Here is a 17,791-nt window from a genome sequence, read left to right as displayed (position 1 = left end):
GCACTTCCGTTCTTTGAGCGCGTGTCGCCGGTGGGTGACGTCAGAGCGGCGACGTGTCAGTCATGGCTGCCGACATAACATTATTATTCAAAGCGAGCGTGAAAACAGTGAAAACGCGGAATAAAGCGCTTGGATTGATCGAGTCCAACAACAGAGATGAAGCCGGCGGAGCGAAGAGAAGCAGACAGAGACAGAGAGAGAGAGACAGAGAGAGAGACAGCTTCAGCAGCAAAGCTAAAGAAGTGGTGAGACAGACACACACACACACACACACACACACACAGGTTTGTTTTTGTGAATTGTGGGTCATTCCATAGGCGTAATGGTTTTTATACTGTACAAACTGTATTTTCTCTCCCCCTACCCATCACAGGAAACTGTGCACACTTTTACTTTCTCACAAAAACTCATTCTGTGTGATTTATAAGCCTTATGAAAAGTGGAGACATGGAGTAATGACCTCATAAGTCACCTCTTCTTGTAATAACTATGTCATACCCATGTCTCACACACACACACACACACACACACACACACACACACACACGCATAAGCTTCATTGTCATGGTGAAAGCAATCTTTACATTGCCAAAGTGTGTTAAATCTAGAATAAAATATAATGGAATAGAGATTTAAAAAGCAATAAAAATGTTTAATCTTGTATTGTAGAAGTGTTCCTCACACAGCCGGGAATTTGTCCATATTTGGTTTCTGATGGAAGTCTTTGTTTGAAATGGGTTTAGAAAGAGTCTCTAATCTGAGCATATTTAGGACAGATGTCAGAAAGATGAGTCTCTGCAGTGGACACACAGCCGGTCAGTCTGTGTCGGTTTAGGGCCAAATAACATTCCAGTTTTTCTTCTTGTGTTTTATGATTAGTTTTATTATTACTTATTATTACTTTTATGATTAAGTTTTTACTCTCAGTCAGACGTGTTGGTTAGTGTAGTAAAGACGTTTCTTGTAGTTCGGGTGTGGAATTTAATGGCCCTTTTTTTGAACTGTGATTATAAGTGTGTATAATCGCGTTATTTGGGGTTTTGCGCTGTACTTCGGTCTGCAGAGTCTCTGTCCGTTCAGTGACCTCTGACCCGCAGAGCGATGGCTTCTGTTACTGATGTGAATATTTTGATCCAGATTCTGACTGGGATGTCAATTTTGATATTATACTGTACAAACTGTACATTCTCTCCTCCTCCTCTACCTCTACTCCTAAACCTAACCATCACTGTCTGCATTTTTACATTTTTAATAAAACATTGTTTAGTGTGTTTTTACAGCTATTTTAAATATGAAGACTCATGAAATGTCCTTATATTTCATATTTATGTCATAATACCAGTGTAATACACATGACATTTGTCGTGGAAATTCTCAATACAATCTGACTTCACCACTGACAATTTAAACAACTCCTAGTTGTTAATAAAATTCTACAGTATCTCGTGGTAATTCCCTGAATTCTTGAATACTTAAAATACAATCCAATACTTCCCTGAAGTATGGTGACGGCGTCCCGTCAAGAAGCTACTATCACTACCTCAATCACACTTGGCTGTTACATTTGTTGTCTTTTGAGCATAGAATATTTAGTACTTCTATTCCTCACTACCTCAATCACACTTGGCTGTTACTTTTGTTGTCTTTTGAGCGTAGGATCTTCTATTTAGCTGCGCAGCATATACCTGACACGACTTCCAAGTTGCTCTTTGTAGAAATGAAGTTTTATTTACGGCCGGGAGATCACTGGTCACAACAACCAAGTGAGTCTCAATGAATAGAAAGATACATGCACATTTAAGTCTTACAGTTGAGTAAAAATCAATGTCTTCATCACTGTGATTTGTTCTGGTGATTGGTTTGTAATGATCTAAGCTAATCATGTGACTGGTCTTTGACCTGAGCATCCTTAGTCTGCATTTTCTGTACATTTCATGTTGACATAAAATATTTCCATCACATTCCCCCCTCTGATCGTTTTTACACGATCACATTCTCAAATCCGGTTGCATTATCTCATAAAATGACTTGTTTTTGACCTTCATCTTCCCATACAGTTTCTTTCTAAAATCCTCTGACTTCATCTTCAGCTCTCTCTGTTCTCCAAGTATCAAAAACTTTTTCCTCGAACTTAACCATTTGTACTGTCCTTCCCGCTCTCCTAATACTTCTTGAATTAACTTTTTTCATTAATGCATGAATACATTTAGCAGTAGTGCTATGAAAAGCAGAATAAGTAATAAAAGCATAAAACAAACTTTGTAATTGATCCTAAAAATTGAGATAACATTATTACTGGAATTGTTATTGCACAAAATCAGAACCATTTGCTGGCCCAAAGTTGATCCCAGACTCCATGCTTGTCTGGCTGGCCCCACAGATGTCTCAACATTTTCATTTCAGAGATGTTGCGAGATCTTTTCAGCAGGTGTAGTTCCTCAGCTCTGTTTACGTGTTGTCAGGTTAGTGAGGTTTGCAGTCCGACACGTGAATCCAGGTATCATCCTTGTCAACCTTGATGGCAGTGTTGATTGTCAGGATTATCTCATGGCCCAATCTACCTCGGACAGTGCCACGCCTTCCTCCGAAAGTCTCTGACCCAGATCCACTGTCCTGGACTCCTGGCACGTAGGAATTTTGTGGTTCGTCACCTGGAACTGGCAAACCATCTTTCACCTTGTCCTCTTCATGGTCTCTCACATTTGATGATGGAAACCAAAGGGAGGGAGAAGATGGTTCATGTTTGAGATGTTGTTTCCTCTCTCTTTGGCAATCCTTGGCCCAATGTCCTCTTTCATCACAGACTCAGCAGCAGCAGTTTTCCACTGATATGATGGACCTTGGCAGTTTCTTGGAGATGGCATATTCTGGTGGTCTTCTTGACTCCCTTCAGCTGCTTTGTGATTGCACCCCAGTCAAGACGTGTGGGGTATGCCAGCCTCATTCTGGCAGTCATCCTGTTCCAAGCAGTCTGCTTCCCAGGAGTGTCAGTTACCTCTGCACCTGCATTCATTCTTACAGTGCTTGCATGAGTTAAAAGCATCTTCACCAGTTCCACATACCTCAGTCCATTTCAAAGCCAACTTGTTGCTGAAGATAGCTGCCCAGTCTCGGCCTGTGGGTCTGTATGTGGCATCAATGTTCTCCTCTGCTCTGATAAACTGCTCCACACCCTTTTCTAGGTCCAGACGTGCAGCAGCCACATTTGAAAGTTCCTCTAAGTTCCAAGAGTTCTAAGTTCGCTCCACCCATTTAGGCTCTCCTTCTCCAGGAAAAGACAAGGCCTTCTCCATGCTTCTCGACTCCCCAGTCTGGCCTTGGATCTTGTTGTTATGTTTCTCATCACTTTTTTTTTTTTTTTTTTTTTGAAAGGAAGTGATGAAGCAAAAGTTCCTTTGAATATTCTCTCTTGCAATTTGATTTTTTTTTTTTTTTTTTTTTTAACCTCCTCCTGTAGTATCAGTCGGCTCATAAGTCGGCTCATCAGTCTCTGTGTCACTGTCATCAGGTTTAATCTTTTCCTTATCATTGACTGGGGCAGAAGGGACCTTTGCTTCCTCAGTTGCAGCTGCCTGGACACTTTGATCAGTCAAGAGTCTGTAGGGAAGGGGACAATGGCTTACGCATTCCACATCCTTATTTTCATTTTCCGGATTCTGCTTTGTGGTTTGCACTGCGTTAAGAGCTGCAGGTTCTGTGGGACATTTTCTTTGCAGTTTCTGTTGCTCTGCCCACTGCTCTGCTTCTCTCTCCCACTTGTTGAACAGCATCCAGTCTACCTGCTTCTGCTGCTTCGAAGGCAACTGCTTTCTGGCTTCTTCTAGAATTGAAACACTCAGAGTACCGCATCAGTCAAAATACCCTTTTGTCAATTTTGTCCACTATTGTATCTGTTCAATTTGTCCATTACTCAAATTCCATTTTTTTTTTTTTTTTTTTTTTTTTTAGGGTCCCTTCAATTCAAGGACCACATCTGGTTTACCACAGCAATTCCCCATTCTATTTAAGCAATTCTTCTTTGCAGAAAGGAAAAATAGAGAAAGATCCCTTTTTTTTTTTTTTTTTTTCCTTTTCTTTTTTAAAGTGTGAAAGCAAGTAAATTCTTTTTTTGCAAAAATGTAGAAAAACAGTAGTGATAGTGTTATTATTATTTTTTTCAGTGCCTCAATGTATTTCTACAATTCCCCTGATTCCTGTTTGAGTAGGAATAGAGTTTCTATATAAAAGTGTAATATTAAAAAAAAAAAATTGTCAAAATTTCCTTTCTTTTCTTTTTTTTTTTTTTTTTTTTTTTATCTTGGTCACCCAACTTCAGACATTCAATGCAGTATCATACTCGGTGATGCATCAATATATAAAACAATATCAAACTACAATTTTTTATTATATTTTCTTAGGATATGGGATATTTCTTAATCTATTTCATTCATATAATTCTATACCTGAGATCTCAGTTCTGATATTTCAGAATTGTTGTTATTATTATTATTATTATTTTTATTATAATTATTATTTCATTCAAAAAAAGAGCAAGTTGTAGTCTGTCTTACCTTACAAGTTCTTCGAGGCCGTGAAAGGATTTGTCCCCCTCCTCCGACGGGTTTTGGTCAGTTTGAAATATGAGGAAAATGTCTCCTCTTGTGATTTAAATCAGTGATAAAAGAGGAAGAAAAAAAGCTTCCCTTTCCCGTCGGTGAAGGGAGAAGATCCTCAGGCCTCCTGGCTAGGCTCGCCAAAACTGTCGTGGAAATTCTCAATACAATCTGACTTCACCACTGACAATTTAAACAACTCCTAGTTGTTAATAAAATTCTACAGTATCTCGTGGTAATTCCCTGAATTCTTGAATACTTAAAATACAATCCAATACTTCCCTGAAGTATGGTGACGGCGTCCCGTCAAGAAGCTACTATCACTACCTCAATCACACTTGGCTGTTACATTTGTTGTCTTTTGAGCATAGAATATTTAGTACTTCTATTCCTCACTACCTCAATCACACTTGGCTGTTACTTTTGTTGTCTTTTGAGCGTAGGATCTTCTATTTAGCTGCGCAGCATATACCTGACACGACTTCCAAGTTGCTCTTTGTAGAAATGAAGTTTTATTTACGGCCGGGAGATCACTGGTCACAACAACCAAGTGAGTCTCAATGAATAGAAAGATACATGCACATTTAAGTCTTACAGTTGAGTAAAAATCAATGTCTTCATCACTGTGATTTGTTCTGGTGATTGGTTTGTAATGATCTAAGCTAATCATGTGACTGGTCTTTGACCTGAGCATCCTTAGTCTGCATTTTCTGTACATTTCATGTTGACATAAAATATTTCCATCACACATTATACACATTTGCGAGACACACACACACACACACACACACACACACACACACACACACACACACACACACACACACACACACACACACACACACACACACACGTGTTCATACAGTGAGACTCAGACGAGCTTGAGATCAAACTGAGACTGACTCCAGATTCACTCTCCAGTCTTCATTCACACTGCAGTGATTCAGGGAACGATTTATCATATTGCGATTTTTTTTTTTTTTTTTTTTTTTTTAAATAGTTGAAAACTGAAATATTTGATTATTTACTGACAAACTTCTCTGATGATGAATCATTTCAGATGTCGTTCTGGTTCAGTTTCAGTCCTCATAAATGATCAGTTTAAACTGAGGAAGATGTACATTTTTATGTATAAAAACCACTTCACTTTTCCCCAAGGCTTTTCAGTACTTGGAATATTGTAAATATGTGTCAAATATTAGGGCTGTTTTAGAAGATATTTCGTTTATTATTTTTTCCCCTAACCACTATAGTTCTGTACTGTTTATTATTTGTATATTTTAATCTAATTTTTATTATTTATTTTAATCTATTTATTCTAAACTTTTTATTTATTTATTTATTTTTGTCTTATTTATTTTAATCTATTTTTCAATATTTATTTATTTTAATCCATTTAATTATTTATTTTAATCTTTTTACTTATTTATTCATTTATTTATTTGAGTATTTATCTTAATCTATTTTTATTTATTTGTTTATTTTAATCCATTTATTTATTTTAATCTTTTTATTTATTTAAGACTTATTTATTTTAATATATTTTTTAATTATTTATTTATTTTAATCTTTTTGTTTATTTGTTTTTAAATGTTGACCGTTTTCCTCTAAACCGTTCCCCGGACCCGTCTGACCCGGGCTAGTTAACCGATCCTGTCGGCGTAACCGTACGTGTGTCTCGTGGCTCGGATACGGAGCCGGATCCGTTCGGACCGCTGGAGCAGCACGTGTTGTTGTTGCTCCTGTCGTGGTGATTGTTTGTTCAGTGTTCCTGTAAATACACCTGTTTGAAGTTAGTTCTCTGGCTCCGACAGGAACTGCTCCGTGTGCCGAGGGCCGCTGCGATCCGATCCTGTGTTTCTGCTCCTGCTCAGTTTTGACTCCATAAACATGCTGCAATAACATTTTCGCTGGGCTTTCTAACAGTTTCTCTCGGAAAGCTGATCCCGGCCGGCCGGTGATTAGAGGCGGAAGATCAAAACCCAGTGAATATTAGATTAGTCCAGCAGAACCGGGTCTAATGCTCAGCAGATGTTCAGCTTCTCTTCAGCCGGCGACGCTTCACAAGACAGATAAAACTGGGAAAGGAAAATAAACAACGTCAAGCTCGTCTGAATGTTTCTGTGCTCACGGAGAGCTTGATGGACTGATGGAAACCCAATCGGTCGCATGAGATTCCTTCACCTCTGAAGGACGTCTGAACGATGGGAAGTTCTGATGTTTCTGCAAATACGGCAGAATGACCCGAGCGCTCTGATGATCCGAACCTGAAAAATAAACCGCTCTGTTGTGATTCTTTGGCAGATGTTTTCGTCTTGAATTGGCGTGTTTGGATTCACCAGCAGAACTTGCTGAAGTTTCGCAGGAGATGTGAAGAATGTGAATTTATTCAGATTATGATTACTATAATGAATGTGACCAGGCGCACACACAGATTCAGTGAATCATACTGTGCGTCGTTCAGCCGCTTTTAAATACGGCTTTTACACCTACAAAATTAACCAAACTCTGACAAATATATATTTAGAGATGCAGCTGTCCTGAATCTATTTAGTCATTCCGAAGTGTTTATTTGGATCCAGAAAGGTCATTTTTGTGTCCGTCTTCTGAAGTATTGACCTCTGACTCCAGAGCGTCTCCAGTCGTTCAGCTCACAGAATCTCTTCATTATAGTTAGAAGATGTTTTGATGAATGTTGAAGCTGTCAAATCCAGAGCCGAGCCTCTAAAGTGCCGTGATGCGTGCTTGATCTGAGCTGCAGTGGAGTTTATCTGTCTGTCTCATCACTGTGGCTTTTTATCTGTCTGATGTTTTATCTCATAATTATGACTTTTTATTTGACTTTTTATCCCATAATTTTGACATTTTATCTCATAGTTTTGACTTTTTGTCTCATAATTATGACTTTTGTCTCATTATGACTTTTTATCTGACTTTATCCTATAATTTTGACTTTATCTGACTTATCTCTTAATTATGACTTTTTATCTCTTTTTATCTCCTCATTATAGCTTTTGTCTCATAATTATGACTGACTTTTTATCTCTTAATTATGACTTTTTATTTGACATTTTTTCTCATAATTTTGACATTTTGTTTCATAATTATGACTTTTGTCTCATTATGACTTTTTATCTGACTTTATCTCATAATTTTGACTTTGACTTTTTATCTCATAATTTACTTTTTGTCTCATAATTGTGACTTTTTATCTGAATTTTTATCTCATAGTTTTGACTTTTTGTTTCATAATTATGACTTTTTATTTGACTTTATCTCATAATTTTGACTTTGACTTTTTATCTCATAATTTACTTTTTGTCTCATAATTATGACTTTTTATCTGAATTTTTATCTCATAATTTTGACTTTATGACTTTTTATCTCATAATTTACTTTTTATCTCATAATTGTGGCTTTTTATTTGACTTTTTATGCCATAATTTTGACATTTTATCTCATAGTTTTGACTTTTTGTTTCATAATTATGACTTTTTATCTGACTTTATCTCATAATTTTGACTTTGACTTTTTATCTCATAATTTACTTTTTGTCTCATAATTATGACTTTTTATCTGAATTTTTATCTCATAATTTTGACTTTATGACTTTTTATCTCATAATTTACTTTTTATCTCATAATTTTGGCTTTTTATTTGACTTTCTCATAATTGACTTTTTATCTGACTTTTTGTTTCATAATTATGACTTTTTATTTGACTTTTTAATCCCATAATTTTGACATTTTATCTCATAGTTTTGACTTTTTGTCTCATAATTATGACTTTTGTCTCATTATGACTTTTTATCTGACTTTATCCTATAATTTTGACTTTATCTGACTTATCTCTTAATTATGACTTTTTATCTCTCTTTATCTCCTCATTATAGCTTTTGTCTCATAATTATGACTGACTTTTTATCTCTTAATTATGACTTTTTATTTGACATTTTTTCTCATAATTTTGACATTTTGTTTAATTAATTATGACTTTTGTCTCATTATGACTTTTTATCTGACTTCATCTCATAATTTTGACTTTGACTTTTTATCTCATAATTTACTTTTTATCCCATAATTTTGACATTTTATCTCATAGTTTTGACTTTTTATCTCATAATTATGACTTTTTATCTGAATTTTTATCTCATAATTTTGACTTTATGACTTTTTATCTCATAATTTTGGCTTTTTATTTGACTTTCTCATAATTGATTTTTTATCTGACTTTTTATCTCATAATTTTGACTTTTTATTTGACTTTTTATCCCATAATTTTGACATTTTATCTTATAGTTTTGACTTTTTATCTCATAATTTTGACACTATGACTTTTTATCTCATAATTTTGGCTTTTTATTTGACTTTCTCATAATTTACTTTTTATCCGACTTTTTATCTCATAATTTGGACTTTTTAATTATTAATTTCTATGTCATAATTTGTATTTAGTATGCCATAATTTTGATCTAGTATGTTGAAGTGTTGATGAGTGTCAGAAAAAGGCTGATGTGTTTGTGAATCAATTCAAGTCACATTTATTTGTGTAGAGATTTTCATAATTCACAAAATCCTGATGTTAATGTTTATAATACCTTAATATCTTCAAGCCTTATAGTCACATTTATCAGATTAGATCTGGACGGTAATATAGTTACATTTTTCTACAATATAAACAAACACGCAGTTGAGATTTGATATATAGTGCTTTATGTAAGTGTACTGCATGTGTGCGGATAAAATTATACTTATAGAAGTTGTATAAAGTGTTATTATTAATTTATGTGGTGAAGTTGAGTATTATGAAACCTGTGAGGTTTTGTTCAATAACCCTCTCTGGATTCTGTCAGAGCTCCTGTTCTTTATTTCTTCATGATCAACATCTGAGAACAAAAAGATCCATATGAGTTTATTTAGTTCTGCAGGAGAAACTGCTGAATGTGATTTGCTGCCGTCTCCAGTGACGGGCGGCTCAGGTGAAATCACTGCCTGATGTTCTCTGATGATGATGATGATGATGATGATGTTTGTGTTTGTGTTGTTGGTTCAATCAGCTCGCGGTGGGTTTTCTGAATGAATCTTTTGTAAACACTGAATCACTTTAATCAGCTCTGCAAATTCAACAAACTCTTTGAGCTCTCGGGGTAAATTCATTCAATAACGGCAATAAGTGAATTGTAAACACATTCGTTTTTAAGACTAACAAACGAGTGAGTCATTCATCATGAGCGCGGGTTCATGTACGAGCGCCGCTGGATTCAGATCTGTTTTCTGTGGAAGAGGAAAATCATGCTTTTATATAAATTACAATTGTGATGTTTAAACAGTTGGGATTCTAAGTCCTAATTATTACTTTTATTATCATTTCAATTTAAAAAGATATATTTCAGTTTTTTTAGTATGTCATAATTTCAGCTTTTTATCTCATAATTATGACCTTTTTATAACTTTTTGGCTGTCTCATAATGATGATGTTTTGTCAATTTTGAATTTTTTTAAGTCATAATTTCAACTTTTCATCTCATGAGTATAATTTTGACTATTTATGTCATAATTCTGATTTGCTGGAGCATGATTTTCTCTCTGGTGTTGATATGGTATTTCAGTGGTTGTGAAACATGATTTGTGTTTGTGTGCTCGTGTTTAAGTTCTCTGTGTTAAACTACAGTCACCTTTAATCCTGCGGCTTCAAAAGCCCAATAAAGTGGAACATCATAAAGCGTTTGTCGGACTCATAAAGAGAGTATTGTGCCGCGGGAACGATTCCTCCCTCGAGTGGAAACTGAACCGGCGACAAAAACCCCAAACTGACCCAAACCCTGTCACCAATGATCGCTATCAGGTTTCTATGGCGACGTGGTCAGAGGAAAAGTGAACGGACGCGTGACTTCACAGAATCCACCTTTACACTCGCTCCGTGTGTGTGTGTGTGTGAGGTAAACGGAGGGTCTCTGATGATGAGATTAAATGTAGCCAGGCAGACTGTCTCCTTTAGCCCCCAACACACACACACACACACACACACACACACACACACACACACACACACACACACACACACACACACTCGCTGGGCTCATTGTTTAGGTATTACTTGCTCTTTAGACTCTTAAATTACCAGAGCAATTGATCTCTCTGCCCTCCTGCAAGGCCTCCAGGCCCACTGCGGGAATCACACACACACACACACACACACACACACACACACACACACACACACACTCGTTCAGATGACGGCGGGTCACTGCTGCTCTCTGCTGGTGAGGACAGAATCTGTGGAGTGACTCACTGATGCTCTGAGTCTGAATGGGATCAAATCCTGCATCCCTGTTCAGCATCTGCTGGATCTGAGTCGGATTGACATGAGCATCAGTGACAGATACAGGCTGTCTGTCTGTCTGTCCATCTGTAGTCATGTGATTTGTCAGTGGTCATGTGATCTTGAGGTCTCTGTTTTGTTTCTGTCTGGTTCTTGCTGTCAGACGTTCAGATGAATCACAGACACTCTTTTGAGGCTCAAAGCTGCTGCTGGGAACGTTTGATTTCTTAAAGCTTCATGAAAATGAGTGTGTGAACAGCGGCCGACCTCTGACCTCTGACCCGTCTGATGGTGTTGTTCCAGCCGCCAGGATTAGACCTCCACTGATGTCATGAGTGTGTTTCACCTGTGTGTGTGTGTGTGTGTGTGTGTGTGTGTGTGTGTGTGTGTGTGTGTGTTTGAGTCACTATTAAGTGATTCTGTTCAGGTCAAATTCTACAACTGCAGCAATTACATAATTGCTGTTATTAAAGGAGCAGAAACATTTCAGCAACGTTAGCAAAACATCTCTTTACTCCGTCTGTCAGTCTCAGTGTGTGTGTGGGTCACTTTCAGGTTGTGCTGTCGTTTCTCTTGAATTAATATTGATGCAGCGCTTTATAAACATCTGATATTTCTGCTCTTTATTCTGTAGATTTCAAACATCTCAAAGCTGAAGGACTTTCTGCTGCAGCACAGGAAGGACTATGTGAACGCCGGCAGGTCAGTGAACGTCATCTGATCGTTCGGTGACTAACTTTAATCATCGTGAATGAATCCCGTTAACAACACGTCTGTCTGTGTGTGTGTGTGTGTGTGTGTGTGTGTGTGCGCAGTGTGTTGTGTTCGGACGTGTCCCGGATGACGGACAGCGAGAGAGATCAAATCGACCAGGATGCTCAGATCTTCATGAGGACCTGCTCAGACGCCATCGGCCAGCTGCGATCTGAGAGTACGTCACACACTTCACTGCATCACGCGTCACTGCGTCACACACTTCACTGCGTTACACCCGTCACTGCGTCACACACTTCACTGCATCACGCGTCACTGCGTCACACACTTCACTGCATCACGCGTCACTGCGTCACACCCTTCACTGCGTCACACCCGTCACTGCGTCACACACTTCACTGCGTTACACCCGTCACTGCGTCACACACTTCACTGCATCACGCGTCACTGCGTCACACACTTCACTGCATCACGCGTCACTGTGTCACACCCGTCACTGCGTCACGCTTCACTGCGTCACACTTCACTGCATCACGCGTCACTGCGTCACACACTTCACTGCATCACGCGTCACTGCGTCACACACTTCACTGCGTCACACCCGTCACTGCGTCACACACTTCACTGCATCACGCGTCACACACTTCACTGCATCACGCGTCACTGCGTCACACACTTCACTGCGTCATTTACTTGTTTTAATATAATGTAGTATCAATCCAAGAGCCATTAAAGAAAGAAAGCATTAACACACTTTTCAGAAACATCACGTTTGTTCGGTTTCAAAGTATGGTGTGAGTAATATTAAAAAAAAGATTAAAAGTTTATACTTTTATTCAGCAGTGACACATTACATTGATCAAAAGTGACTTTGGTGAGCAGAAGAGACTTTGAGAAACATTAAGAAATCTGGCAGTGTAAATAAAGACACTTTCTGGTTGCCAAATGTCAGTGTATGATGTTGATGGTGTGTGTGTCTCTGTGTGTCTCTGTGTGCGTGTGTGTGTGTGTGTGTGTGTCTCTGTGTGCGTGTGTGTGTGTGTGTGTGTGTGTGTGTGTGTGTGTGTGTGTCTAGTGAACAAACAGCAGGTCTCCACACAGGTGAAGGATCATCGTGCAGCAGTGCTGGATCTGATAGAGGGTTATCTTAAAGGTACAGACACACACTCTCACACACACACACACACACACACACACATGTAGATGATAACACACCGGCTCATAATGTGTGTGTGTGTGTGTGTGTGTGTGTGTGTGTGTGTGTGTGTGCAGGTGTGTGTAAACTGTATTCTGAACAGAGAGCTGTACGTGTGAAGAGAGTCGTGGACAAGAAGAGACTGTAAGTGAAAGAAACACACACATAAACACAAATACATCTTCATCACTTCTGCTGGAGATTCATCATCTCCACATTAACATGATCGCGTTTCATTCTAAATTAAGCCTCATGAATTAATGAATATCTTTTTCACACATTTGTTCGTTAATGTTCATTTGAAGAGGTATCATGTTAGTTCTGAATTAATTTTAGTATTATAAATTAATTTACATAAACCAAGATTTAAAAATGCTTAATGTTAGTTCATGATCTTCATGTTTATGTGTGTTAGTGATGAAATCATACAAATACATGGAACGATTGTTCTAGAATATCATAGTTTCACAACTAATGCTGAACTTTTCTTCTCTGAACAGTGAATCTTTGTTCTCTTTCTCTGTCTCAGGATGTCTTGATGTTTGAAATCTGTGCACTATTCTTAATAACTATAATTATTTACACTGAATATTTTATAACACACTTCATTTGAAATAAAACGTCAGTTTTTCTTTGTACTGCCGATTCTGAGCGACTGATTCAACAGATAAACTCTCATCACAGAGTTATTGTTCATTCTGTGGATATTTCAGCATCAGTTTGCTTCATAGACTCAGTTCAACACAAGAGAACAATCTTTATCCTTCATATACATGTTTAGACTATGAGAGATATATATGACTATTGTTCTTACTCCGTCCATGTAATAAATGCACATCTCTGAATGAGAGTTTTTAGGTTTTATGTGCGGCTCAGGTGATGATTCAGCGGCGGACAAATTCAGTTTTAAAATCAAATGAAATCTTCATTTTTACAAGTAATTCTTTTTTTTTTGCCACAAAATGTTTCATAAATGTACCATATTGTAACGTGTTTAAGAGAAAAATAAGCACAAACTGTTTTAATGTTTCATCAGTTTTAACACACATTATAACTCTTTCCCTCCACAGCTTCACATAATAGTTTTATCAGAAACACGTAACTTCGGTATGACTGTATTTTTGTCTCGCTGCACTGATAGATTTACACCTTTTTTTTTTTTAATACTAAAATGTGAAAAATCTGTAAGACAACACATGCTTTATGAAGACGCATTCAGTGTGATCATTACTGACATGAACATGAGCGATTCACACTGGATGTGTTTCCAGATCCAGATTAGAACCGGAGCAGATCAGTCAAGACAAACACCAGAGCGACGGAGAGGAGAACAGCGGTGAGACTGACACACACACACACACACACACACACACACACACACACTCGCACACATTAACACTCACACACACACACTCACACACACACATAATGTAATGCAATAGAAAATAAATATTTTACAGATTATAATAATATTTCTTCACAATATATTTGGGTCTTTATACATGAAAATATTCAGCTGCCTTTTAAATTTTTGGGGTCCGTGACATCTGAAAGAGAAATGAGAGTTTGTGTTACAGAGAAACCCGTTTCAGACGGTCATGTGGATCTGTGGGAGGAAAACAGAGTCGAAGATGACCTTTCACCGGAGGAGATACAGATGGTACACACACACACACACACACACACACACACACACACACACACACACACACACACACACACACACACTTCATCACACTGGTGCAGTAATCACTGTGTGTGTGTGTTAGTTCGAGCAGGAGAATCAGAGGCTGGTCGGGGAGATGAACAGTCTGCTGGATGAAGTCAGGTGACATTCTGCTGTTATTATCATTGATCACACAATTATTGAAATGTTGATCAGACTGTAAATGATTCATTCTTACTGAGAAACACTGAAAAAATGGCTTTGAAATGGTTTTCACTGAGAAATTGCTAGTAAATTTCACAAATTATTACAAAGAAACGGCAAGGAACACGTTGAAGTTTGAAATGGAAAGACTGAAATGGTATTTTCTTGTGAAACGTACTTCAGTAGTCTGAATTCAGCTTTTTTACAGTGCAGTTTAGAGTCATCAGACACAGAATTACAATCCAGCATTATGAGTGAATAACACTGAGAGAGTGTGTGTGTGTGTGTGTGTGTGTGTGTGTGTGTGTGTGTTACAGGCAGATCGAGGGGAAGGTTGTGGAAATCTCTCGTCTGCAGGAAATCTTCGCTGAGAAAGTTCTTCATCAGGTCAGACTGGTCTCACACAGGGTTCATGACCTTTCAGGGAACAAAGAGAGAATCGCCTGTAAAATCTCTTTTAAAGCTTTCGTCCCTCTAGTGGTGAAGAATAACACTGCATGCGTCTTACAAAAGATCTTTGTTTTGGTTGTTCTTCCACTTCTCTAGTAATAAATAACTGTTTTTTCTATTTTGAATGATCCAGGGTCAGTTTTTATCATGTTCTCTGTGTACAGCTCTGAAATATAAATCATTCTTATTGGTTTATGAAAGTGTATTTTCATGGTTTTGAAGATTGATTTTTTTTTCACTCTCAATAATTAAATTTTTTAATCAAAAAAGTGCTCTAGTGTAGCTTTAATAGAATAAATGAGTGTGATTTTAATAAACCACAAGCTAAAACACTGTCATCAGTCAAAGACACACGCTTGTTGTAGTTTAAATCTTTCAATTTTGACCAAAAATGAGTGTTTTGCTTCTTGTTATTACTGTCGTTGTTTGCTATTCTGATAACTTTGCATTCATTTTTCAGTTTTGTTCAATGTATTTTTACACGTTTTTAAAATTTCAGTTCACGCTTATTATTTTTTTGATCTGTGACTGAAAAACTTTTGGTGAAATCTCGATCCCATAGTAAAGCTCTGGTTAAACATTGAACTTTCAAAAACTTTTGTCTTTCTAACAACAAACAGATCTTATGCGTGTGTGCGTGTGCGTGTGTGTGTGTGTGTGTGTGCGTGTGCGTGTGTGTGTGTGTGTGTGTTACAGGAGACTGAGATCGACAGCATTCATCAACTGGTTGTTGGTGCAACAGAAAATGTGAAAGAAGGAAATGAAGATATTAGAGAGGTTAGAAAACCAATACACACACACACACACACACACACACACACACAATAAATCACTTTCCTAAAGTAAGATTTTCCCCTACAAGAAAAGAATCATGCTTATGTAAATCATAATTGAATTATGACATAAAAAGTTGAAATTGACAAAAGTTGAAATTTACATACTGTCATAATTATGATTAAAAAGTATAAATTTTGGCTTAAAATGATAGAATTATGAGTCAAAATTGACATACTAAGTTGAAATTATGACTTAAAAAGTCCCAATTCTGACAAATATTTTAGATTATAATTTTGACTTTAGTCTTGTAATTATGATTTAGTATAAATATGATTTATTAAAGTATGATTGTTTTTTTCTTTTGTGCGAGGAATGGGCTTCCACACTCATTTGTCCATTTTTAGAGTCAGTAAATCAAGACTTTTGTTAAACTGTTTTTCATTAAAAAAAAAATGAAACCAACATGAACGTAATAATGAATCGTGTAGCTTTATTTGTCACACACACACACACACACACACACACACACACACACACACACACACACACACACACACACTTTATTTGTCGTGGCGTTCTTACAGTATGTGGATCTTGATTCTTCACGTGTTTCTCAGGCCATCAAGAATAACGCCGGCTTCCGTGTGTGGATTCTCTTCTTCCTGGTCATGTGCTCGTTCTCGCTGCTGTTTCTGGACTGGTACGACGGCTGAAGGAACTGAAGCAAATCATCTGAATGTGGAGCATATGAAATAATATTCAATAAACCGTTCTCAGTTCAAACTCTCTGGGGTCTGTTCAGTGATTTCATGATACCAGTCGAATCACACAGTTGAACTCTAGATTAATTGGTGTGAGAAGTTCGTTAAGATGCTGTGTTTGTTCACTGACAGTAACGAGTCTGACATCAGTGACGAACAGCTGACGCATCTGAGGGAAGAGCCACCTGACAAGCCTACAGAAGCCCATTTCTGCCAAGATGGTAATTCATAATAAAATTAATGAAATTGAAATTGTCATAAAAAGTTGACATCAGTCAAAATTAAGACTTGTCATAACTGACTTCCATCATAATTCTGACTTGGTCATCATGTCAACTGTTTAATCTCATTATTATGATGTAGTATGTCAACTTTGACTGTCATAATTGATTTTTAATGTCACAGTTTCAACTTTCTGATATCATAATCTCATTAGTATGTCATAATTATTACTTTGTATGTCAATTTTGACTGTCACAATTTCAACTGTTTAATGTCATAATTTTAACTGTCATAATTTTGATTTTTTTTTTTTTTTTTTAAATCTCATTAATTGTCAATTTTGACACTTCATGTCATAATTATGATTTACCAAGGCTTTATTTTTTGTCTTATGCAGAAATGGGCTTCTATACTATGGTGATGAATTTCTGGAGTCATGTTTATTTCTGTAGTGATTTTAGTGTAGTGTGTGTTCACCAAATCCAAGGCCATAATAATAGGCTTAAATATCCTAAATATATGTAAGATATGGACATTAAAAAAAAAAAAAAAGAAAAAGAAAGAAATAAAAGTGATTTGATTTTAAACTGCAGATGAATGTGTGTAACTGCTGTAGATCAGCATGTGTGTGTTATTGTGTTCCTGATCAAACTTTTGTTTTAGTCAGAATCCCGTCAGGTATTTGTTGACAGTATCAGCTGAAAACAGTGAAGCTTAAAGCACATGAAGAAGAAACACCAGAGGTTTATACTGTCATGAGGACAGCAGACGTTTCTTATTTCTGTGAATGTTTTACAGTGATTCAATATTCCTGAATAAATCTGTCCTCAGCGTGACATTCACATCTATTCAGGAGGTAAGAAATAATTTTAATGTTCTTTTTATTAAT

At 37.0% G+C, this 17,791-nt stretch overlaps 1 protein-coding gene across 1 annotated transcript; it reads left to right on the top strand.

Moving 5' to 3' along the window:
- Positions 1–16,702, top strand: stx18 (syntaxin 18). Its single transcript, XM_048188988.1, has 11 exons — positions 1–245; positions 11,548–11,615; positions 11,729–11,844; positions 12,703–12,780; positions 12,900–12,966; positions 14,094–14,158; positions 14,400–14,482; positions 14,592–14,650; positions 15,010–15,079; positions 15,839–15,919; positions 16,537–16,702. The coding sequence occupies exons 1-11, from the start codon at positions 63–65 to the stop codon at positions 16,630–16,632; spliced, it is 966 nt and encodes a 321-aa protein (XP_048044945.1). The 5' UTR covers positions 1–62; the 3' UTR covers positions 16,633–16,702.
- Positions 16,703–17,791: the final 1,089 nt, after the last annotated feature.

The sequence above is a fragment of the Megalobrama amblycephala genome, linkage group LG4 (genome assembly GCF_018812025.1).
Source record: "Megalobrama amblycephala isolate DHTTF-2021 linkage group LG4, ASM1881202v1, whole genome shotgun sequence".
Lineage (NCBI taxonomy): Eukaryota > Metazoa > Chordata > Actinopteri > Cypriniformes > Xenocyprididae > Megalobrama > Megalobrama amblycephala.
Note: the sequence above shows the minus strand (reverse complement) of the source record. Positions and strands in the feature narration are given on the sequence as shown.

Coding starts and splice junctions, on each gene's coding strand:
- stx18 (XM_048188988.1), top strand. CDS start 63: ATGGCTGCCGACATAACATTATTATTCAAAGCGAGCGTGAAAACAGTG. Junction 11,616..11,728: donor GACTATGTGAACGCCGGCAG/GTCAGTGAACGT, acceptor GTGTGTGCGCAG/TGTGTTGTGTTCGGACGTGT. Junction 12,781..12,899: donor GATAGAGGGTTATCTTAAAG/GTACAGACACAC, acceptor GTGTGTGTGCAG/GTGTGTGTAAACTGTATTCT.